Consider the following 25,018-nt stretch of genomic DNA (forward strand, 5'->3'; position numbering starts at 1 on the left):
ATTTCAAATATTTTTCGAATAGTGTTTGCTATTCGATTCGATTCGCACTAGAATTTTACTATTCGAACTATTCGAACTTCCCAAAAACAAATACAGTCAACGTCCGATTGAAAGTGACCCCTTCAAATTTTTAATATGCTTCACCTGATTACACTCTCGTATTGCGGCAAAGCTGCCTTTCAAGCTCCGTTACGGTCGAACTTTGCCAAGAGACAGTCAACGTCCGATTGGAATGGTCCCTAGATTTTCAATATGCTTCACCTCATCACACGACGGTATTGCGGCAAAGCTGCCTTTCAAGCTCCGTTACGGTCGAACTTTGCCAAGACAGTCAACGTCCGATAGGAAGTGGTCCCTAAATTTTCAATATGCTTCACCTCATCAACCCCGGTATTGCGGCAAAGCTGCCTTTCAAGCTCCGTTACAGTCGAACTTTTCCAAGACACAGTCAACGTCCGATTGAAAGTAGGGGTGTGCGAATATCAAATTTTTCGAATACGAATCGAATACGAATATCCACCTTCGAATATCGAATCGAATATCGAATATCAAAGAAAAAATGCCTCCACAGTAACAATATTTTATTTAACATGTAGCTATTTGAAAAAAAAAAACATTAACAGCCTGACTGGCAACACAACATACACTGCTATCTCCAGAACAAAATGCCCAGGCTAGCACAATGCACATCACAACATCACAACACAAGCAAATATCACGGCACAATGAAAGTAATGACTAGATGTTATCATGAAGAAATATGAGTTGCTCCACATGATCAGGCAGCAGGCGCTCCCTTCTAACAGAGACCCCCCCCCCCTGCCTCTGAAAAGGCACGCTCGCTTGGAACAGAAGTAGCTGGCATAGGGAGGTACATGGGGCAAACCTTTGCCAGACTGGGGTATCTGAAGGTGCCTACAGTCCGCCACCAGTCACGTGGGTCACTGTCTTCAGAAGGTGTCCCGCATAGTGAACGAGTGGTAGTGCGGCACGTTACGGCCGCATAATATTGAAAATGTACGGTTACATGATCGCCAACAGCGCTGCACGCCGGAGATGCACCAGCAATAAATCATACGTATTGGGGCGCTCGTCGCAGGCAGATATCGTGCCTCCGTGTACTTACGATGTTTGTTTATCGCTCCTCTCGGCAACGTTTTTAGCTATACGAACGCAGCAGAAATGTGGAATACGAGTTATTTTATGCATGATAATCGAATCGCATATTCGAATTTTTCGATTATTCGAAGTTATCGAATATTCGAAACTTTTCGAATACACGATTTTCGAATCGAATACGAATATTTTGAATGTAATATTCGACGAATATTCGAAACTTTCGAATATTCGCACACCCCTAATTGAAAGTGGTCCCTAGATTTTCAATATGCTTCACCTCATCACACCCCGGTGCTGTGGCAAAGCTGCCTTACAAGCTCTGTTTCGGTCGCAAATGTACTAACTCAAGAAAACGCTGGTTCCAACAGGGAGATGAAAGATGTGGCAGAGGTGGGGGCTCAATTAATGCTGTTTTTGGACCTGAAATTCGGGCAGGAAGTCCGAAAAATCGGAAGCCGAAGCTTTTTAGCATCCAAAAATTTCAGATGTTCTTATATATCGACGTCTACGAGGCAGATTTGGAACTCCGGACTTGAAGGGAGCACACCCTTGTCCACCACATCAGTTGGGCTTCCACAGAAGTTGAAAGAGAAGGAGAGGCTGAGGAAATGGCATCTCTGCCTATCACGTGTAAAGTGTTGTCGGCAATACTTTGGTTGCACCAAATCATGTACATAAATAGAATTCGGCCTCTACATTGCCTCATTCTTGATAAGACAACTGTGAAACACCACCCAGCCAGTGCTTCATCAACCTAGCGAAAAGAAACACTTTCATGTTGCTATCTCATAATAATATGCTTAGGAATCCTCTCTAACTTTTTTTTCTGCAATTTCGCTTCGAAGTATTCGAGAAACATTCTAGAAATATTCGAGAAATATTCGAAAAATATTCGATTCGCACTCACACTTCAATATTCGAATTCGCTTCGCACCCAAAATTTTGCTATTCGCACAGCTCTACTAAAAATATAAGATTTCCGAAGGCTATAGTAGGCTTACCTTTTCAATTGAAAACTCGCCAACAATCGATTTAGTAAAGTTGGATGAAGCTTTCGAAAATCTAAAAATACAAGATTTCCGAAGGCTATAGGCTTGCCTTTTCAATCGAAAGCTCGCCAACAATCGATTTTAATAAAGTTGGATGAAACTTTCAAAAGTAAAAAAAATACAAGATTGCCTTTTCAATCGAAAACTCACCAACAATTGATTTTATTAAAGTTGGATGAAACTTTCAAAAATCTAAGAATACAAGATTTCGAAAGGATGTTTCTCTTGACTGATCAGTGCAAAGCAGTTGACCACTTTCTTAACCTTTCTGAACCTCTCTGCGCTTCTCGTTTTCTCTCTCTTTCAAGTCCGTCTGTCCAGTGAATGAGTAGCACAGATATTTTACAAAATACTGCTATGTGGTCCATGCTAAGTCAGCTAGCATTAAAAGGGCCCTGCAACACTTCGCCAAATGGCCATGGAATGGCTTGACTAGCCACAAAAATGTTTCAAATCCGTCGAGTATGAGTGGAGTTGCAAAGATTTGTCGCATGCTGTGACTGCTTTCTCCCTTCTCTCGTCTCGACGAAAGCGCGCTGGAAGCCAAGCAGGGAGGGCTGGCACAGGAGAAAAAGGTACATCACTCCAGTCTCGTGACATTGAGCACTTTTTTTTTTTCCCTCTTCGAACGCATGCCAATACTTTCAGTGTGATCGCATGTGGGCAAGTGGCGGCCTCCCACGGCGTCCGCAGTAACTACCGAGCGCACCATGTTAATATTGGCCAATGGCATAGAACTTCAGTCAATGACGCAGCGATTTTGAGTTAACTAGCATCATTCGTCGAGAGAAGAGGAATTGACGTTTATCTGACTTTGAGAATGTATTGTAAATCCCAGGCCACGTGCTGCGCTATAATGTTTGGTTTGCGTGTTCTCGGGAGCCTCATCTACTGATCGGCAGCGTTTCCTGACCATGCTGAAAAGTGTTGCAGGGCCCCTTTAAAATGGCATCCACACCAACCCTGACAGAAGTCCGCGGCTGAGGAACTGCTCACGGTGGCTGATGTTCACACCAGCATCAGTGACGTGCCCTTCATCACACCTGCCGATGCTTCTGTTCACATGTTTCATTGCTAGCACAACCATGGCCACGTAGAACACTACTGCCACAGGTATTCGGATGTCAGGATACTAAGCTGCTGATAGGTTCAGTAGCTTCGAGACACCAGTCGCAGAGCTGGAGAATTGGCCAGCGAGCGACTTCACCAAAACGGTCACCTTTCGACCAAGATGCCTATTAGCGACCGTCACTTTGTGACCAACTTAGTCACGCAACCTCTGTTCACTGGCAATGTGAATGCACCCCATGTGGATTGTGCTGTGGGTTAAAGGGTGTGGGGTTGCACACGCAACCCGTTGTCTTCAACGCGGCTGCACCTCGGCTTCCCTCTACGTTTGTACGCGCAGTGGCGAGAGGGGTTGCGTGGGAGAGGGCACTGTGCCGCTCCCGCAGCCTTTCGCGCCCTGCTCCCTGGCCGAAGTCGAGATGCCCCGTTTTCCCTCCTTGCCCTTTTCTGGAGAGACTCCTCTCCAGACCCCAAGAGACGCGCGCGGCTTTCTTGGGGACCGCCTTGTCTTTCGACTCGAGCAGCGGTGACGACCACAGCTTGATCGAGTCGGGAGCCACCCAGACGCCATCACCCCCTGCGCAACGCCCGGTCTATGGGCACCGTGCATACGTTAGGAGCCGCCACAGTCGCGCGCTGCCTCCAGCGCCAAAGCGGCCACGGCAGCAGATCTGGCGGGATAAGAGAGCAGACAACGCAGGCGGCGGCAAGCCACTGCGCCGTGCTTCGGTGCTTCGCTTGAGGCGTTTCCTTTCCCGTTTGCTTCCAAAAGACGTCAAATTGTTAGCAGCTGTCCGAGAACGTAGCGTTAGCGCGGGTGCTTCTTTTCGCCAGACCTCGTGTATCCTCAGGCGAACGCGGCAACATTAAATGCATGAGCTGGCGGAAGACAACGGAGGTGACGAGCCCGTTGAGCGAAACTGCGCACGTATAACGCGGGCCGCCTCGCTCACTAAACAATCACAGCTTATCACGCTCGGGCTAACGCGGCAGCGAACTCAGCGGCAGCTTGAAACTGGCGATACCAGCAATTGCACTGTCACGGCCACTGAATGAAAAAACGCTTTCCATCGAACGGCCATGGCGCTGCATTCACTGCGCCGACTTAATCAGTGCAGCCGAGTTCGTCGTCGTGGCTCGTGTTTTCCTGCCATGGCACTGCAAAGCGTGCCAATTATTATTACGTTTGGATTCAGAGAGCTTCGTGAGAGTTTCCTCCGAGGAGCTAATCTGAAGAAGGGCAGGGACCTCCTCGAAGCGGGGCACGTTCACGGCGTCGTGGAAGAGGTGTTGCTCGGCAGATCAACAATCACGGGCAAATGCAACCCCAGAAAAAAAAAAAGAACATCTATTTACAAAACTCACTTATGTCTTCGAACGAGTGCGATCCACCGTTCACGCCGATTCCGTTCATATTCTCTAAATGGAAACCGGTAAAAACGCGTGCCCAGAGAATTCCTGAAGGGGTTATTGCACCCAACAACGCAGCAATTATTCCTGGAGTTCGGCATTCCTACGAACAGCGGAACCGGCCCGCCGAACTGCCCGCCAAAATACATTGCGCCGTCACAGCGGGAGCGTGGAGGGAGAAGGGGTGCAATCGCGGAGCGATGTTGTATGCTATATTATTCTTATCGTCCACCACCTGCGGCTGACTGATCGCGTTGATAACGCGGACGTACCGTCGCTCTGGTCACTAGCCTAGCGCGAGAAGCACGAAAAGTGTAGTCATCGTTAAAGGCATAGTTCCTCGACTTCACCCCGTTGCGATTGCGTCAGAGCATCCCGCCAAATCTGCGCTTCTTGCCGCTAGGGACGCCGAGCGGAGTTACGTAACTTACTGCCTCAGGGCCGGACTGCGAAGCCACGAGAGGTGAGTTGAACCTTATCGCTCTAAATCTCGTGTGCTTCCCATTTTGTTGTTGTTTTCACGTTGTCGTGCGGAACTTACTCCGCCGCTTCGTTTTACCTTGTATTTTGTTGCGTTGGTGGCGCTTTTGGCACAATAAACTGTGTCAGGCAAAGAACTCGTCTCTGTTACCACTGGCCTGAAACCCACCGCGGTCGCAACTTACGCGAACCGCGGGATAGGGGGTCACAGCTCTGACTGTTAGGGCTGCTGCGTAGCACTAGTAGCGAGTAACTACACTCCTCTAGTGCGCTGTGTGATCCAAAGACGGGGCAGATTCGCACGCGCGGATCTGTTCGTTACTAAGTAACCCCTATATTTGGCGCCCAACGTGGGGCCAGTGGTACGACAGAGCGAGTCAGTTTGTGTGAGTGACTGCCACTACACGAACAACCATGGCAGCAGACAGGGCTGACCTCCAGCCGTTGCAATTGGTGTCATGGATGCTGCCAATAAGCAACAGTTCGAAGATGCGGTAACGGCTACCGCACCCTTCGATTCCTGCGGCGAACTTTAGCCAAAGGAAGTAGAAGTAGCACAGAGCAGGGGTATGAGCGGCTGGCTGGCGCGATGGGCACCCCTCCTGCAGCGATACGACTTACTGTTCGCTGCAGAGGGAGAACGAACAGCGTGTAGCGGACGCACTTACGCGTACGCTCGTTGTCTGTGAGAAGAGTAACATTACTACTCAACTCCTCTTGCCCGACGCCGAGCCTGAGAGCGACGTAACTGCTGCGACGCTCAATGTTGTCAGGAGGGGTAACATTACTACTCATTCTGATAATTTGAAACTCAGCCTGAGAGCAGAGTAACTGCTACAATGCTCGACGGCGACGGTCCGAAACGAAGGGCGGACACCCACCTTCGCAGGACGAGAGCGCTAACCACTAGGACTGCGTCAGTTTAGTGGAAAGCTTGCTTAGCCGAAGGGAGTTGTCAGAGGCACAGCGGCAGGATCTGTATTGTAAATACTTTTGTAAGTCGGCTCCGGGAGCCCGGCGGCGCGGCCGCGGCGCACGTTGATGCAGCTGGTATTGCTGTTAGTGCGCGGCGCTCTGAAGCAGCTAGTAACGCTGCGAGCGCGTTTCCTCCTACTTTCGATTCCTGCCCGCTGAGAACTGACCACTCCTTGCTAAGATAAATCCCCACGGAGAAGGATACACATGAGTCCTTCAATGCGGTGGTTTCCCGCACGTTGGCACGCATACTCGTGCATAAGCTCATCGAGGTGTTCACGTGATTCGAATATCCAAAGCAGTTGATAACGGACAATTCGTCTTGATTATCTGTCGAAATCGTCGTGCACTCCTGCGTAGCCTTCGGCATTAAGCGCAGGAGAACGACCACGTAATGTGCCCAGGCAAATATCATTGAACGTGGGAACCGCAACATCAAGCACATGCTCGTTGAAATTGCGGGGACGCACAATTGCTCTCAGGGCTACTGTAAACACGCTCGACTAGCTTCACCCTCAATCTTTGAAGGGAACTGCCAAGTACCGTAGAACATACTCTACAGGAATGCAGCATGGCACTGGTTGCTTCGTCAGCACGCGCTGATTATGCAGCTGGGCTGCGCGCGAAGGTGACGAAGGCTTTGTGCAAAGCACGACGGAACCTGAGCACTGCTCGTGCGGAGCAGAAAGCGCAGTATGACCGCTCTCATCAGGACGTCAGTAAAAAGTGGGCGACCTGGTGTTGAAGCACAATCCTGTCCTAAGCGATGCCAGTAAGAAATTCTCAGCTTCTCTGGCACCGAAGTGGAGGACCGTACCGGGTAGGAGAGACTGTCTCTTCTCTCGTGTACAAGCTGACGGACTTAACGCTAAGACCGATCGGCGGAGCGGTGCATGTCTGTGATCTCAAACCCTACTATGACAGAGGGAACGAGTGGCCCGAGGGAAACGCTTCCCCGCGCCCGCAGGCAGTGGCATCCGAAGGCACGGCTCGACGTACGAGCTCAGTGCGACGTTACAACTTGCGATCTCGGCAGAACTAACTCTGTCCGGTTCGTAGGGGCTTTATTGTGCGCGATATCGGATGGGACGCTCCTCTGATATCTAGCATGCAACCTTCGAGAGCGAGCACGCGCTTGCTTTTTCGGAGAGAGGGGCTAACTTATTGTTCGAGTCGCAGATCACCCATCGGCAGCATTTCAACAACAGCCAAGCCAAAACGATTGTTTTCGCCGGCAGTCGCCCCAAAAGCCGTTACTTTCAACTGTACTTTCAACGCACGCATTCCAGAGCAGGGAGCGGCGACACCAAAGCTACAGCGTTCTACCAAAGCCTATAGCAGCAGCCAGAGTCAAGGCGAAAGAAAAACAGCAAAACAGCTTCCGGTCCCGAATGGCCGCGGTGGAGAAGTCGCGTAACCACTGCACAGCCCGGCGAAGAGTTGCAGACCCGGCGACCGAACTACGGAGGGCACCCGCGGTACGAGCGTGGTATCCCGCTGCGTAGACCGGGGGTTGCAGCCGGCCAGCCGCAAGCGTCGGGAGAATTTCGACTCCAAACGCCTTAGAAGAAAAGAGGAAGAGAGAGGACGAGGCCGCAGGAGCAGAGCAGAGCAGAGCTACTGAGCAACAAGTGGCGAGCCGCTAAGGACGGGTCGGCGCCTTCTTTGCTGCTTTGCGTGCCGATAGTCCCAGAGCAGCGGAGGCGCGCGACACGGAGAAATCTTCAAAAGAAAAAGAAAGAACCAAGAGCGGGAGGAGCAGCAAAGACTATAGGAGAAACGAGGAAAAGGAGGGGAACGATTTCTACCCCCACCAAAGGGCAACGACCGATGAGCGCCCAAGCCAACTCTCCTGCGTCGACACGACTAGACACGACGCTCTCCTGGCGATGCGACCAACGCAAATCGAGGTGGCCTGCAGTCTGGCGCTGAGACCAATCCAGCCGTGTGCCCCTTTCGACACCATGGGCCGCAAAATCCGAGCGAACGAGCGACGCCAGAAGCAAGCCGAGCCGATTCCGACCGAGCTGCCTGGGTTCCTGACAAATGTCAAGTTCCCGACAACTGTTCCCGACTGTCCCGACGACCGCCCTGATGGCTGTCCTGACAACTGTCTTCAACTGTCAAGCTGCCCTGCATTATCACTCACCGACACCTTCTTCCGGCAACGCCCGGTCTATTGTGAGGTAACTTACTGCCTCAGGGCCGGACTGCGAAGCCACGAGAGGTGAGTTGAACCTTATCGCTCTAAATCTCGTGTGCTTCCCATTTTGTTGTTGTTTTCACGTTGTCGTGCGGAACTTACTCCGCCGCTTCGTTTTACCTTGTATTTTGTTGCGTTGGTGGCGCTTTTGGCACAATAAACTGTGTCAGGCAAAGAACTCGTCTCTGTTACCACTGGCCTGAAATCCACCGCGGTCGCAACTTACGCGAACCGCGGGATAGGGGGTCACAGCTCTGACTGTTAGGGCTGCTGCGTAGCACCTAGTAGCGAGTAACTACACTCCTCTAGTGCGCTGTGTGATCCAAAGACGGGGCAGTTTCGCACGCGCGGATCTGTTCGTTACTAAGTAACCCCTATAAGGGACACTGAACAAAAATATGAAAAAACGACGAAAGCATCGAAATTTGACTCAGATGGTGCAACTGTTCCAGAAAACAGTGTTTTTTTTTTTTCACATATTTCTGAACAGAGGGCAGTAATGTTGGAGGACTGAGTGCACGGCAGCTGCATGCTAGCATGTGCGGAGCTGTGCACCAACAGACGCGACATTAAGCATGCCAGTGGCGGAAGCAGTAGCAACAGAGGCAGGCAGCCAATGCACACTTTTCTGTCCTGCTACTTCCCTTTCTCTGCCTTTCCTTTATATCCCACTCTCCACCTTCCATAAAGGCACTAAGACTGGTTCGAGGGACTGCAGTACTGGTTTGTATGGCTGGACCAGAGCGGGCTGCAAGACGTGGGTGATGGCTGGCGATGCCAATATGATGGATAGGGAGCACGATTAGCATGCCAGTTTCCAGCGAGCTAAACATCACCTCTTCTAGTTCAAGCCGTGACCGCTGCACATGGCAGTTCGTGAAAAACGCATTAAATTCAATATTTTTGGTTAGTTTCTTCCTGATAACAAGGTTGTGTCAACCAATTTCAGCACCAAAGCTTTCAACTGGGCTGAAAATCTTAGCAGCAGGAGTTTTGTTCAGTACGCATTCAAGGATCATGCAAACTGTGCCACACAACAGTGCTGTGGTTGTGGTGAGTATACAGCTCCGGAGCACACGGAGTCCTTCATCGCAAAAACCTAGCTTTACATACAGCATGCTAGAGACACAAACACGAAGAGAAAACACAAGCGCTGTTTTATTTTAACTGAGCTTCGACAGTATGTGATACGTATACACACAACTACATATATATAAAAAAAACAGAAATTAACCAAAACAAGCAGGAAAATCCCGAAGTGCAAAACGCAAGTCTATTCCCGCCTTATCTGTGTCCTGTCATTGCACCACCCAATATATGAACACGTTCCAACTCACCCCAGTTACCAATTCCCACAAAAAATGTTTATTTTTTCTTCTAAGCTTTGAATACTTATATACATCACTGGCTTGCTACTTCTCTGCTTCATCTTCAGAGCTAAGGCCACATACTTCATCTTCTTCACCTCCAAATGCCCTCCAGAACTGGATGGCAACCTGTTTAAAAGTTTGAAGTTTATTTCCATGAGAAGGTAAATTCAAAATATGTGCAAACATTGTATGGCCCCTTAGCCAAAGCCTAGTTATGGGGCCACTTACAAATACGTAAAAACATATACAAATGTGTAATAGGCAGTAACAGGCAAGTCAAGGTACAAAGTTACTACTATAACTGTAGCCACTAATTGGTTATTATGAAGAGCGCTGTTTATAGCCTGTGTTAATGAAAGTTCCGTCGTTGATGTTAAATGTTTAGGTCGATAACCATGTTGTTCTGTACCAAGTACTTCATACTTTTCAAAGAAAGAGTGAATACGCTTCGAAATAAGTTTTTCAATGACGGTACTAAGAACACTAAGAGGTGGAAATAGGTTGATAGCAAGATGGTTCACTCTCTTTAAAGATCAGGGTGACCTTAGCAATCTTTAATGCTGTTGGATAAATTCCCAAGTGCAGAGGTTGAATAAACGAAGCAGTATTGAACCCAATATAGCACTGTTTTCTGTAATTAACCTCACAGTTATTCCATCGGGCCCTGCTACTTTCTCAGTATTTAAATTGTTTTGTTTACGGCTCGCACATAACAAATGAATTAACAACAGGAGTAATAGAATATGTGGGCAGGTTATTATCGGGAAGCATTTCTGCTAGGCTGGGGCCTATGTTCGTGAAATATGCATTAAAGGAGTACTGACGCAAATTTTAAATATTTTCGGATTGTCGCTCCAAGCAAAAACACTGGTGTCGAGAACCCTAAAAAGATTATTGTGGTGCCTGGGAATGCATCGAATATACGTTTAACAGTGCTACCTTAAAAAAGACACTTTCAGTTTTGATATTGAGGGACGGCTTCTCAGTGATGTGCCATGGCAGTGTGACGTCACGGGCAGACAGTAACTTGCAAAATACTAGCGGTAGATCCGTCATCTGCTCATGGTGCACGTAAACAACGATTAGTTCATTGGCGTACAGTGACCCTGACAGTTCGCAAACTTAGTGGAACTGTGTGACTCGTCGTGATAATGTCCATTGTGGTGGGGCTGGCTTGCTGATGTTAAAACGTTAAAATGAAAACGATGAAAACATTAAACTCAAAGTAGAATATTTTATACGTGTTGTCTGACTCCGGTGTTTGGAGAGCATTAACACTGCACAAGGAAACGAAAAATGTCCCTTTTACAATGTCTCAAAATCGTATCAGTACTCCTTTAAAGTTTTCAACAGTATCTTCTGCCATATTATCAGAAAGAATGCTCCCCTTGCTAGATTGGGAGATAACTTCTTTAACAATCTGCCATATCCTTTAATAGTTGCCTGCAGGTTGCTAATAAGACTTGAGTAATAGTCTCTTTTTCGTTTATGCAGCACCGACACTGTAATATTATGGGCTCTTTTAAACTAACTCAAGTTGTGTGTCCATTTATGGTGCCAGTAGTCTTTTGCCTTAAGTAAGTCTAGTATGTGATTAGCCATCCATGGGCAAACAGGTTTATCATATTGTTTCAAAAATTCATGATGGCTATTCTTTAATATGTCTTTTAAAATTTTTATTAAGTTTAAAAATTCAGTGTCGACATCATCACGATTAATTGTAGCTGTTTTGCACGCCAATAGGAGGCTCCGTGCATAAGTAAAATCAATTTTAGTGAATGTCTTCCTAATATTTGATTTTTCTGTTGCAGAGATTCTTATATTAACAAATATTGGCATATGGTCTGAAATAAGTTGTTGCAGAACGCGGGTGTCTACATTTGTTGGTGGCAATGCAGGCAATGTGCAAGATTGCTCAGCACTACGGTGATGTTACAGCCATTGGACATGAATATACCGTATTTTCTTGCATACAACCCACCTCTGCATATAACCCACACCCCCAACTTTAACTCTACAAAAAGAAAAAAAAAAACTGTGCATATAACCAGCACCCTCACTTTTTAGGCACATTTTTCTGTTTTTTGGTGTGGGTTATACATGAGAAAATACGATATTTTCTACCTTAAAGGAGTACTGACATGATTTTGAAGTGCAGCAAAAGAGACATTTTTGGTTTCCTTGGCATGTAGTGTTAACGCTCTCCCCATACTGCATCCGGGAAACACGTATAAATATTTAAGTTTGATTTTAAAGTTTTCATCTCCCAGCATCTGCAAGGCAGCTTCACCGCATGGAGAGCCCTATGACGCTTCAAGTCAGCTCACTTGGTTTGCGAAGTCTGGGTTCTGCATGCAGCCTAAATCACAGAAATCGCTGTCGGAGGCACTGGACGACAGTTCACTCATCATGAACCACGTTCGACTGACAGCAAAGGACAGCAGGTGCATATTTCGTGGGTTGCAGTCTGCCCGTGACGTCACGGGCAGACTTGACACGTCACTATGAAGCCGCCCTCTCGAAACCGAAACCGAAACTGCTCGTTGAAAGAAGCGGTATTAAAAATATATGCAATGCATCCCCAGGCATCACGACACTCTTTTTAGGGTTCTCGACACCCGTGCTTTCATTTAGAGCAACAACCCGAAAAATTTTAAAATTCATGTCAGTACTCCTTTAAAGCCACTAATGTGGGAGCCAGTAAGCCTGCTCTATCTTGCTTTATCAATGCTCTGCTCTGTCAAGGTTGCTGCAAGATCAGTTTGTGGAGACTTCCAAAAAAATTTTTGTGCAGAACTGTGCTTCCGCTAATTCAAGGTGGCTCAAGAAGGGTACTTCACCAACGAGCAATAGTCATCTCAGACAGCAGCTGCAATGAGCCACTTTACCTTGTAAGGAAAGTCTATCTGCAATGGGTGCTTCCATTTCGGTGGGAGGTAGAACATTTTAACAAGCATCAGAAGTTCCAGAGAAAAAAATGTGCTGCATAAAAGCAACTCTTACTTTTTCTGCAAACTTCTTCCGCTCCTCTCCTGAAAGCTTATCAGCTTGAACTGTGGGGAAAAAAAGGTTTTTATAAAGCTCATTAACAGCGTCCCTTTTATGCATAAAAAATGGAAGTAACAGGCGTGGAGAATTAACACTGCGCTGCTTAGATGTCACACAGTGACATTGCATATGTCGCACATGCACCAGATACAGCACTAAAAAAAAACTTCTTTGGGAAGTTGAGCATGATAAAATTAGAGTTAAATATAATACACTTCAGCTGGAATGTCATGACATTACAGCTTCCTTGCTCTACCATGAAGGAAAGAAGATGATTTTTTAAAGGCTCGTTTTTCTTTGTTAAACACAATATTATTGACAACTAACAGATAATAATGACCAGGAAAGTATAGGGGATGTTATTTTTAGTAATTAGGATATAATAGTGAAGAAAGTAAAGTGGATGAAAAGATAACTTGCCGCCGGCAGGGACCGAACCTGCGACCTTCGAATAACGCACCCGATGCTCTACCACTGAGCCACGGCGGCGGTCATCCACCCGTCCACTTTATGGGGTATATACGTGCATTTAAACCTGGGAGTGTTAGCGCCGATCGCAGCCATGGCGGCGAGTGTGGAACACTCTTTTTCTACCTGTTGGCGTCACATAGCAAAGTGGTCTCTGTACGAGCTCGCAGCTGACCAATAATCCCTCGCATACTACCTGAAGGCATCAAGTCTGCCAGAAAGAGACCCTCGCTATGAATGAAGGAAAGAAGATCATTTTTAAGTGCTCGTTTTCTTTGTTAAACACAATTGTCTAGTGTGTTGAACATATTATTGTCTGTTAGTTCTCAATATATTGTGTTTAAAGAAAAATGAGCCTTTAAAATCACCTTCTTTCCTTCATTCATAGCAAGGGTCTCGTTCTGGCAGACTTGATGCCTACAGGTAGTATGCGAGGGATTACTGGTCAGCTGCCAGCTCGTACAGAGACCACATTGCAATGTGACGCCAACAGGTAGAAAAAGTGTTCCACACTCGCTGCCATCGCTGCGATCGGCGCTGACTAACACTCCCAGGTTTAAATGCACATATATACCCCATAAAGTGGACGGGAGGATGACCGCCGCCATAGCTCAGTGGTAGAGCATCGGACGCATTATTCAAAGGTCGCAGGTTCGGTCCCTGCCGGCGGCAAGTTATCTTTTCATCCACTTTACTTTCTTCACATTTATATCCCAATTACTAAAAATAACATCCCCTATACTTACCTTGGCATTATTATCTGTTAGTTCTCAATAATATTGCTCTACCATGTGCTTTAAGTGGCTGCACAGAAAAGCAAGAGTGGTGAAGCAACTATCAGGCACAGAATCTTACCAAGAAGTGCTAAGGTAAGAGAGACAAGACACTGACACACTAGTGCATTGCTGAGTTGTTGTCAGGCGCTATTGTGAGTGTGTAGTTCTTCAAAAACACATAGAATGCTCGCACTTGCACACTGAGAATAAATTTCACGGCTAACCTTTTTAGTCAGTCTAAGTAAAGTAGAAGTCACAAGACATACAACATTACCTTTCCAGATACAATATCTAATTATATACTGCTTCCAGGGATATCACCCTCAGCGATTGGTACGTTATTGGAAGCATACTGAAGTGCTAGTGTGATTTTTGCTTGATGATAACATTATTTTGTGTATACAGCATGTTTTATGTCATGTGCATGTTACTGCAACAGGTGCAGATCCAGGATTTTTCCGAGGGGAGGGGGGGTTAGCTTATGGGAAGTGGTGGTCAGCTTCTGGGATAACCTTCTGGCTTATTGTCAGGACCTCCGTACTCCGACTCTGGGTCCACCAGTGCAAGTTAGCGCAATTTAGTTATGCATTTGTCGAAGCAAACTTGCAGGATGTATCAGAAGACAAGAAGCAAAACAGAAAGGCGAGCTAGTTGGTACTGATTCATTCTTGTATAACAGAAGCGCAAAAAAGACAAGGACAAGAAAGTGCACAACACGAGCGCACGAGAAGACAACTCTGAGAACAGGAATAAGCTTTTAAAGCAGCACATTTGCAGTCTAGAAGAGGGACTGAGAAATGGAAAACACAGAGAGCAACAGCACTTAAGGATTTAATAATGTGAAACACTGAAAAAGCTGAAGAGATAGCACCCTGTTCGTGATGAACACAACATTGTTATTGAGATTCTCAGTACAGCTTTGGTTTGCAGAAACATCAGACACTCGGTGACATGTTTAACAAAAGTGTGTCACATGGAATAGAAATTATCTCTGATAACTACTGATAGTAATACCTCTCTCAGGTCTTAAACGCTGCACCTTGCACGTGTGCCTCTGCTTTTTTTTGTCTAGGCGTGCTGGGACAATGATTTTCTGAGAGCAAATGTGCCAAATAATTCAGGCACAAGTACTTAAAAATTAAAATAGCAAGACAATCTATCTCGATGGCACAATGGCTCATATTCATGCTCACACAGATAGATGAAGAGTTGCTGTACCTTTCATATCCTTAAATTTTGCAAACAGCTCCTCAAAGCTCACATCATCACCGTCTGTGGCCATGGCTTCTGAAAACAGTTTGAGATCTGTGCTGGCTGCAATGGAAAAAATTTCTCAGTCACATTTATTCGCAAAGGTTTCTAAAGAATTCAAGAAGTACTGGGACAAAAATTTTATATCTTGTTTTTTAAGATGCAGTAAGTAGCTAACGCCCCACTTATCACAGCTAGGAACATCGCTTGCTCGAGTGCATGATAGTTAAGTATTTGTGGCCATTTTTATAGCACCCAGTCGCAGTTTCAGTTCGAGAGAGTGCTGAGAGAGACAGGACTCAGTGGGGTGTGTTGGTAAACACAGCCGGCCATCGTGAGCCCGCGCTCGCTATGACTTGTACCGTCACACGCGCCAACTGGCTGACGCGGGCCAAGAAAGCACCTCCCACTTATCGGCCTATCGCTGCAACGGAGCCAGCAAGTCCCGGCCGCAGCTGATTTCGTTCGCTCAAACCACGGCTGAGGGCAGCACTTTCACTGCGCGCGAATGCGCTAGTCGTGTGGTTCTTTTTGTATTTCGTGGCCTTGCTTTGCAGCTTGGAAAAAATGGTATACGTGAGACTTTCTTTATCACAAATAATGAAGTTGGGGTTTCTGAAGATGCTCTCGAACTTTGCAAGTCGCATTTCTTGCCTAAAGTCAATATTTAGCAATTTAGTTAAATAATCCTAATTAAAAAATTAGTTAATTACCAAACAAACAATTGTCTGTAGTGCGCAAGGTGACTGTCAGTAATTTGCAACTGATTTCACTCGCCTACCTCTAATATTGTATTTTTTAACTCGGTGGCTAAAGATAGCTGGGACACCCGGTATAGATCTATTACAACAAATTCGCAAATGTATTGAAGTATCTTAAGATACAATTGGGAAATATCGTATCAGATACAATTATTGCCATAGTATCTTGTATCTCATCGTGATACAATTTCAAAGTATTTTTGTCCCAGCCCTGTTCAGTTCTAAGCTATATTAGCCATTGATATTTTGTATATTAATAATTGTCGTGGTTTTATGTCCGAAAACCATGATATGATTATGAGAGACGCCGTATTGGAGGGCTCTAAAAATTTGGCCATCTGGTGCTCTTTAACATGCACCTAAATCTAAGTACACGGACCTTAAGCATTTTGCCTCCATCAAAATGTGGCTGCCACGGCCGGGATTCGATCCCACGGCGTTTGAGTCAGCAGTCGAGCACCGTAACCACTGTACCACTGTGGCAGGTTCTTGATATTTTGTAGTTGATGTCTGTGTGTCCACAAAAGTCTACCTCGCCAGTACTCCTTTAAAGAAAGTGGCGCACCTTCTCCACTGTCCCCTGAAGATAATCTTGAATGCTGGTTCCCTGCTCTGCTTGGCCCTGGAACTTCACCTGAGCAGCAAGGTAAGTCACTGAGCAACAAGTAGAAACTGCATAGTAGAATTTCCTCTGAACAGCCACAATAGAGTTATGAACAAAAGCAGCACATAAACAATTATTCCTTACATTAATGTAATCTAAAGCCAAAGGGAATGAACAGCCCAACCTGTCCACTTACATCAGTATTTGTGCAAGTAACACATTGCTTGAGTCTATAACTTCTAAAAAAAAATAACGATGCTTGCTCCAGTAATCCAGTTCCCTGTAGGGACATAATGAGATAGGGGCAGACTGAGCACATTAAGAACAAAAGGTCAAGCTAACACTTTGTGGTCAAACCAAGATAAGCATTAAGTGGGAAGTGGAGAATTTAACCTACAGAAATGACCTTATCAATGCAAATTGGGTTGGCTCTTTCTTTGAAGTGCATTATTTTAATTTAGACTTAGCATATGAATGAATCTACCACTATCCCTCAAGAGGAAGGTATATAACAGCTGCATCTTACCGGTACTTACCTACGGAGCAGAAACCTGGAGACTTACAAAGAGGGTTCAACTTAAATTGAGGACGACGCAGCGAGCGATGGAAAGGAAAATGATAGGTAGTGGGTCAGGGAACAAACGGGGGTTAAGGACATCATAGTTGAAATCAAGAAGAAGAAATGGATATGGGCCGGGCACGTAGCACGTCGGCAGGATAACCGGTGGTCATTAAGGGTAACTGACTGGATTCCAAGAGATGGCAAACGCGTGAGGGGGAGACAGAAAATTAGGTGGGTAGATGAGATTAAGAAGTTTGCAGGTATTACGTGGCAGCAGAAAGCACAGGACCGGGTTGATTGGCGGAACATGGGAGAGGCCTTTGCCCTGCAGTGGGCGTAGACAGGCTGATGATGATGATGATGATGATATGAATGTAGAAGTAGAAGTGAGAGCACAGCAAGTTCAATGTAGAGACAATCTTCCTGCATTTACTAGTACATAATACATTGCTGAAATTATATATGTAAAGTGAAAACTTTAGCATCAATAAAAAGTTTTGCTGCTAGACAAATCACTGTATATTATAGCTATGCTTTAAGTAACATGTTTTGAGATGCAATCTCAACAGTGCTGCTATGTTGAACACTGCAACAGACACCACCAGCACATAACAGACATCATCATTTATGATTCTCCTTGCCTTTCATTTCGAGCTGAGGCCACGGATGTGCATGAAGTGCTTCAACAATCCTTCGAACCCCTGTTGCATCTGAAATTGAGGTAGAAAACATCTTTGTTGTCTTCATTCGTTTAACAAAACTGCAGAGTGTTTGCATACGAAAACACCAGCAGAAAAAAACAAAAAAGAAAAACAGAAACATTTACAAGACTGCATTCAACACTGTTGAATGAAAGCAAAATTATTTGAGTGGTAAAATTAACGCAGTGCAAATGGCCGAGATGAACATGTGGAGAGATGAGGAGAGAAAGAGAGATCACAATGCCATGTGTGAGGGGTGTTTAGACATGTTCAAAAGCTAGCTGCTTTAGGGTAGATGGCGCATTACAGTAGATGGCGATGGTGCTTCTCGAGCAATGGCACATACCAGTCACTAGACAAAAACTTTTGATGTCGCATTTCAATCCATGAGCACTGTACACTCTAAAGCAAAATTTTCTAGGAGACAAAATTTTCTAGAAAGCTATATTCCCACTTTGTCTGGGACATAGCCTACAATTAAATGTTCCGGCATGTGATAGTTCATGCGACATGTACAGTCACCCATCAGATTAGAAGCGTCATGCACTCACAGCAGAAATTAGCATTTGCAGTAGAGCCCATGTCCTGTAAACTACCGCTGCCACATGTAGCTCCTCACAATACTAGCCATTTTGTGTCCTGCTGATGTAATTAAGGAATGTAATTTTGTCAGTTCGAACACTCAACTTTATAAAATTTTCATGCAGTCTGCAAGTATAAATACACTTGAAAATTTACAGTTCAAATTAAATTTGATCTGAAGCAGTGTCTTAGCACTGCTGAATGCTATGTTTCACTCTTAGTCAAAGCAGCTATATATCAGTAGAGGCACCCATCTACTGATGTTTTAGAAACATTAAAAATGCCCTGCACAGTATCATTTTTCATTGCCTTTGGTGACAAATGTTTTGGTTCAATTATATTCTTATGCATCATGACAAGTGACTGCAACTGAAAACAGGTTTCTATACAAGTTCATGAGGCAATTACAAAGGGCAAGAATGAACAAAGAACCATTATGTAACATGAACCCAGATGCAGCCTTCGTGCACAGGAGGGAACTAGTCTGGTTGTCTTAAACTTGACAACCTTAAATGAGCAGATATTAATTGCAACTAAAATTACTTGGACGACCTCATCCTTAGCTGTCTATCCACTTTAAATAAACCACTCAAATTTTTATATCCTCTTCCAAACTGAACAATAAAGTTCATTTATCTGCATCCAGTATGCAGTCTTAGAGTTAGGACGTTTTAAAGGAGAACTAACAGAAAAACTCTGCATGTTATTCTTTCTGTTGCAATAAGTACATAATGACCCACTTATAATGGCTGGAAATGTCATTTGCTAGAGTGTGTGATGGTTAATCATTTCAAGATGTTCTTAAAGCACCCAGTCACAGTTTCAATTTCAGGGAGCACCGAGAGAGGTGGAGCCCAGATTGTTTTACTGTAAAAATAGCTAGCTACGTGACCACACAAAACAGTAATGCATGTTGCATATGGCAATGCATGCACACATGCACCTTTTGGACAACAAGAAGCATGCAGCCAACACAATTTCACGACGTAGGTGGTCGTTGGTTGTTTACATTAAAACCAAGCTGATTTTGATGTCATAAGGTGGTCTGTATCACGCTCAGTTGCATGGCATTGACTTTAAAATTGATTTAAATATTGATAAAATATTGATATTTTGTAGATGATCTGTGTGTGTCCACAGAAGTCTATCTCACAAACTATCGCGTCATTAAAATTTTGAATCAGTACTCCTTTAAAATTATCTTAAAATGGGAGTTACCTTCTTCATCATCCTCATCATTTGGCTGAGTTTCAATCAACTCACAGCTTCGTTCAACACACCACTCCAACACCTGCTGCCTTGAGAGCCCTGAAATGAATTCACATGTCTCAGAATAAAGATTTGCTTCACAAGACCTTAAGCTAGTCAAGATTAAAAGAAATGTTAAAGAAGCCTGCACTGCTTTAAAATGTTGATGCCAGTACTATAGTGAACTAGAATATTGTGGTTCACTATACCAGGAGGAGGAATAAACTTTTATGGAAACCAGCAATTTGGTTGGCTGGGCCTAGGCCTCCCACATAGGGACCTCGAGGTCTTGCCTCTCCGCCGCCTCGCAGGCCTGCTGGGTCGCCCAAAGCTGGTCGTCGAAGTGGGAGCTGCATAGGCGGCATGCCATCTCGACGAGAGGGTCTCGGTGTTAATGGACGGGTATTGGTGTTTACATTCCCACAGCATATGCGGGAGCGAGACGACCTGGGTCTTGTAGATCTTACAAGTGTGGTTAAGATAAATGTCTGGGTAAATCTTGTGGTATCGATGCAGTGACGGGTACGTGTTTGTCTGTAAGCTCTGTTTAGCTTGTGATGAGTGGGGAAGGTGGTTCTTTCGTGGTAAAAATGCTTTGGTGATGTCGTTGTAGCTGGTGAGGCGATCGCGTTCCGCGGGCACACCTGCGCTGTCTCCGGCACGGTTGTCCGGGCCTCGTGCTACGGAGTGTGCGACCTCGTTGAGGTTGGTGAGGTGCAGATGAACGTCGCCGGCATGTGCTGGAATCCAGATGAGCGTGATTTGGTTATCTCCTGAGTGAGGGGCATGGTGTAGGATGTGTAATGCTTGCTGTGAGATGCGGCCTTTTATATAGTTGTTGATTGCCGTGCGGGAGTTGCTCACGATGGTGTCGCAGTCTGGGTCGAGGACAGCCAGGGCGATGGCCACCTCTTCGGCCGTCTCACCGTTCTGGGTTACAATGCTGGCAGCGTGTCTGAGTGAGCCGCCTTGGGTGGTAGCCGCTGCGAAGCGGTGCCCGTCTTGATATTCAGCTGCATCGACGAAGGTGACGCCTGTGGTGTCGCCGTAAGCTTTGATGGGGGAGGCGGCCCGTGCCTTCCGCCGTTCCTTGTTGTATTCAGGGTGAATGTTTTTGGAGATGGGGTCGGCATGTAGCCAAGCCCGGATACGTCCTGGGATTGGGTGTTTGTCTCCGTGCTGGCGGTGGTAGGTGAGGCTGTGCTTCGATTAATTCGTCGAGGGTGTTATGGAGTCCTAATTGGAGAAGTTCTGTGCTGGTGTTCTTTGGTAGTCCGAAGGCAAGCTTGTAGGCTCCGCGAATGATGATGTCCAGCTTAGTGTTTTCTGCTTTGTACCAGGTATTGAAGGCGGCAACGTACGTGATGTGGTAGATAACGAACGAGTGAACGAGGCGGATGAGGCTTTCTTCCTTCATGCCCTGCCTTCGGTTTGTCACCCGTTTTAACAGCCGCGACGTGTTGGCAGTCTGTCGGAGGATCTTGGAGATAGTCGTTGAGTTTGCACCGTTGGCTTCGATGGTCATGCCAAGGACCCGGATGGTGGAAACCACGGTATGGTGCCACCGTTCCCTATGTGAAGCTGGATTTCTTTGTAGTAGCGTTTGTGCGTAAAGCGCAGCAGTGGGCGTCCACGGAGCGTTGGGCGATAAAAGAGAAGCTCCGATTTGCTGGGCGAGCATCAGAGTCCTGTGCCTTGGAGATAAGTTTCGACGGTATCGATCGTGTTTTACAGAGCAGTTTCGATTTGGCCATCGCTGCCCTTCACGGCCCAAATCATAATGTCGTCGGCATAAATGGTGTGTTCAACATCGTCGATATTCTGGAGTTCCTGTGCTAAACCGATCATGACTAGATTAAACAACATTGGGAAGATAACGGAACCTTGCGGGGTGCCCGAGGCACCAACAGCGAGTTCTTCCGACTGAATGTCCCCTACCGAGAGGAACGCCCTTCTGTTGGATAGAAAGTCTCGAACGTAGTTATAGGTGTGCTCGCCAAGGCTGAGTAGTGATATGCGTTCGAGGATGGTGGAGTGCGCGACGTTATCAAAGGTGCGCTCAAGGTTGAGTCCCAAGATCACCTTCGTGTGTCGAAATTTGCCATCGACGATTTGGTGTTTGAGTAGAAGCATGGCATCTTGGGTTGAGAGGTGCGCCCTGAAGCCGATGATCGAGTGGGGGTAGGCGGTAGTGCCTTCAAGATAGGAGTTTATACGGGTAAGGAGGGCGTGCTCCATAACTGTGCCTACTCCCGATGTTAACGAAATGGGACGGAGATTGGCCAGGCTGGACGGCTTGCCGGGTTTTGGAATGAGGATTACCTTGGCCGTTTTCCATGATTGGGGAATGGATCCTTGGTGCCAGCAGTTGCTGATGTACGCAGTGAGCTGTTTCACCGAAGGGTCGTCTAGGTTTCGTAGGGTTTTGTTGGTGATGCCATCCAAGCCGGGGGCTGAACGGTTGTTCAGCTTGCGCAGAGAAGCATGTATCTCGGCCACACTGAAGTCCTCATCGAGGGTCGCGTTCGAGGACCCCGCATACAGACCTTGAGCCCTTGCGGGACCAGAAGTGATTTTATAGGTGCTCATAGGGTTAACATGAACTAACATTAGGACTAGATGAAAATATACTGCTAGCATGAAATTCATTCTAACTGAATTGTTTTACATGTTGTATTAGAAAATAAATATTAGTTTTGATATTTTGATGTCAATTATAATGAAAACAAACCAATTAAAAAGAATCACAATCAAGCTGTTATCACTGCTTGCCTTGAGGTTCTGCAGTAGAGGGGCAGCGACCACAAACCAGAAGCACGACATCACAGCGACATTTGTCTATCCACTTGTCTGCTTGTTCCAAGGTGTCTTTCTGAAGTAACAGAAAGAGAAAGTTGCTTGTCTGGTACTACTACTGACTTTTCTTCTTGCCTAAAGTGTTCCTGAATTCATTCGTGAAACATACCACAAGTATGAACAATACACATAATATGAAGTGCTACACAGGTGCACTGCTGGACACTGTCCATACAGCTTACAACAACTAGATTTAGCAATCAAGGCATGAATTTCCATGGCACACAAGGGCAACCAGTAGTGCTTGTTCTAGTCACCATGGCACTATCACATACTACATTCGTTATGTTGTTTTAATACGCATGCATTATTTGGTTATGTCTAAAAAAAGAAGTATCTACGTGTGTGTCTATGCAACAGTGTAACAAAAAACAAGGAGATGTCTACCCAGGTCCCATAAAGAATTTCATTTGGTTTACTTATAAAACCCTATAAAACAGCTACAGTTGCCTCAATAGATAGCATGAAAAGAAATCAGGGCAGTACAGCTGCCACAACAAGTAGCCATAACATACAGACAGTGCAGAAAAAGAGTAGGCCACTATAGTTTTGCAGCAACAAGTAATCACACCACATATTCGACACTGAACGAAAGTAGGCTAACACAGTTGCCGCGACAAGTATAATATTATGCAGTTGGTCCAAAAACAAAGCAGGGCAGCACAGTTGCCACAACAGTCTTGCCACAAGAAGTAACCAGACCATACAGAGGGCGCAGAAAGAAAGTGGGCCATTACAGATTTGCAGGTCTAGTAATTCCAAATGACTCATATACACTATCTCACAATTCCTACATAAGAAGCTCTTGCTTCAATTTTTCCATTTTGTTTCTTTAGCTTCAAGTTGAACAATGTTCGGCTGTAATACTGACACGTTTCCTGTCCCGTACGGTCAACTAGCTCACCTTTCAAAATTAAAAACCTTCACAGTGTTAACGGGCAGTTTATGTGACTCATGAGGGCATACTGAAGTACGAAAGAAAAAGAAAACGCAGACCATATCACCTTTCAGAAAAATTTGGCAGGTGTTACACTCCCTGGCCTCATACACTTATGTTACACTCATATAAGACAAATGACCCGCAACGAGACATAGGCTTTGCGTAAACCGACCCTCTGAATGCCTCGTGCGAGCACTTTAGTTTTGTACGTCTGTTTCAAAGGTGTGCAGATTTTAACAAAGTACCCACTACATGTATGTAAGCCAGCGTGTTTGTAAGCCACATATGTAAGCCAGTCTGGCTGTGTTAATTCGCAAAACTGATGCAGCTGTAATTAAGCACTCTCCATTTTCTATCCTGTGCTTATCGTTTTTTTTTAATACATCCTGGCAGCGTTCGGACACGCTTTCACGTTACTTCCATTTGCCTCTGCTCATTTTTTTCTTAGATGATCTGCAAGTTTTCGCAATGCGCCGTCGCTTGTTTCGCGATTTGTGTCAAAAACTGCCAGTGTCTTGTGTCTTGGTCGGTGGTTGCCGTAGAAACGTGTTAACACTACTTCCGATGGGCACTATCCTAACGCAGTTACGCCGAGCTACAAGTTTGTCGGGCTAATTACAACTACAATTCAGTCCAATCAAGCCCCGGCACAGCTAGATGCAAAGACACCCACCTGGTTTGGGTTGAAGAGTACTATAAGACCATGAATATTATCAGCACTGTCGTCGTAATCAACTACTGACGCCGACGTTGTGTGGAGGTAGATGGTTGCAGTGTAGTATTTAGTTTCAACTGCCCATGGGAAAGCTCTGACGCCCTCAGAAACATCGACAGGCGAAACCGATGGCGAGTCTACGATTTCTGAAACCGAATAATGCAATGATTAGGCATGCAGCTCCAGTAATATTTCAGCGGTCCACAGACAATTTCCTTAAAAAAAAACTGCTGGCATAACTAACCTTTTACAAGACCATCCGTGCTGTCATCACAGCAGCTAACGATTAGACATCCGTCCAGCCTTCCGTTCATTGTTACGCCTTAAAGTTGGCTTTTACAACATTACTAAACTACAAGAACACGTTTCAATGAACTTTCTGATTTAATCGTAGAGCGCCAGCAATAGTCACAGGAGTTGGATAAAGCAACGACAAACACTTCGCTGGCTTCGCGGCGACGGTAACGACGACGCAGCAACAAGCTTGACTTGCCTTGGCTTGCCATGGTTGCGCGCATGCCAGGCAAACGCATTGGCAATAAGAATCGAATTTCAATGCATATATTTAATTCTTGTTGCGCTTATAATTATAATACATAATTTGTTAAAAATGGCTCAAGTTTAAATTTGTAATGAATAATTTTAGTGGTGCTGGAAGTGCGATAACAGTAGCGGCCATCTTTGCAGGGCTGAAAAAAGAAAATAAACGAAAAAGAAGATGGCTTCTGAAGTTCAGGTGGTGGTAATGCCTGGCAGGCCCGAGCACAAAGATGATCTCACGAGGAGCGACACGTTCGGCCCAGACGACGAGGGCTTGCTGCATTCTCTGGTC

The 25,018-nt window shown here is 45.8% G+C and overlaps 1 protein-coding gene across 1 annotated transcript; it reads right to left on the minus strand.

Moving 5' to 3' along the window:
• Positions 1 to 9,661: 9,661 nt before the first annotated feature.
• Positions 9,662 to 24,665, minus strand: LOC119388005 (alpha- and gamma-adaptin-binding protein p34). The gene is made up of 9 exons (XM_037655608.2): positions 24,431 to 24,665; positions 24,145 to 24,332; positions 22,448 to 22,547; positions 19,646 to 19,735; positions 17,786 to 17,854; positions 16,544 to 16,612; positions 15,185 to 15,280; positions 12,678 to 12,727; positions 9,662 to 9,800 (listed from the first exon to the last, which is right to left on the minus strand). Exons 1-9 carry the CDS (start codon positions 24,498 to 24,500, stop codon positions 9,717 to 9,719), a joined length of 816 nt encoding a protein of 271 aa, XP_037511536.1. The 5' UTR covers positions 24,501 to 24,665; the 3' UTR covers positions 9,662 to 9,716.
• Positions 24,666 to 25,018: the final 353 nt, after the last annotated feature.

This window comes from Rhipicephalus sanguineus, chromosome 3 (genome assembly GCF_013339695.2).
Source record: "Rhipicephalus sanguineus isolate Rsan-2018 chromosome 3, BIME_Rsan_1.4, whole genome shotgun sequence".
NCBI classification, from domain to species: Eukaryota; Metazoa; Arthropoda; class Arachnida; order Ixodida; family Ixodidae; genus Rhipicephalus; species Rhipicephalus sanguineus.

What these genes read in the sequence shown, in the direction of transcription:
- LOC119388005 (XM_037655608.2), bottom strand. Translation starts at nt 24,500, where the DNA reads ATGAACGGAAGGCTGGACGGATGTCTAATCGTTAGCTGCTGTGATGAC. An exon ending in CACGGATGGTCTTGTAAAAG is followed by an intron (nt 24,333 to 24,430) that starts GTTAGTTATGCC and finishes ATTCGGTTTCAG; the next exon opens with AAATCGTAGACTCGCCATCG. An exon ending in GCCTCAGCTCGAAATGAAAG is followed by an intron (nt 16,613 to 17,785) that starts GCAAGGAGAATC and finishes CTTGCTGCTCAG; the next exon opens with GTGAAGTTCCAGGGCCAAGC.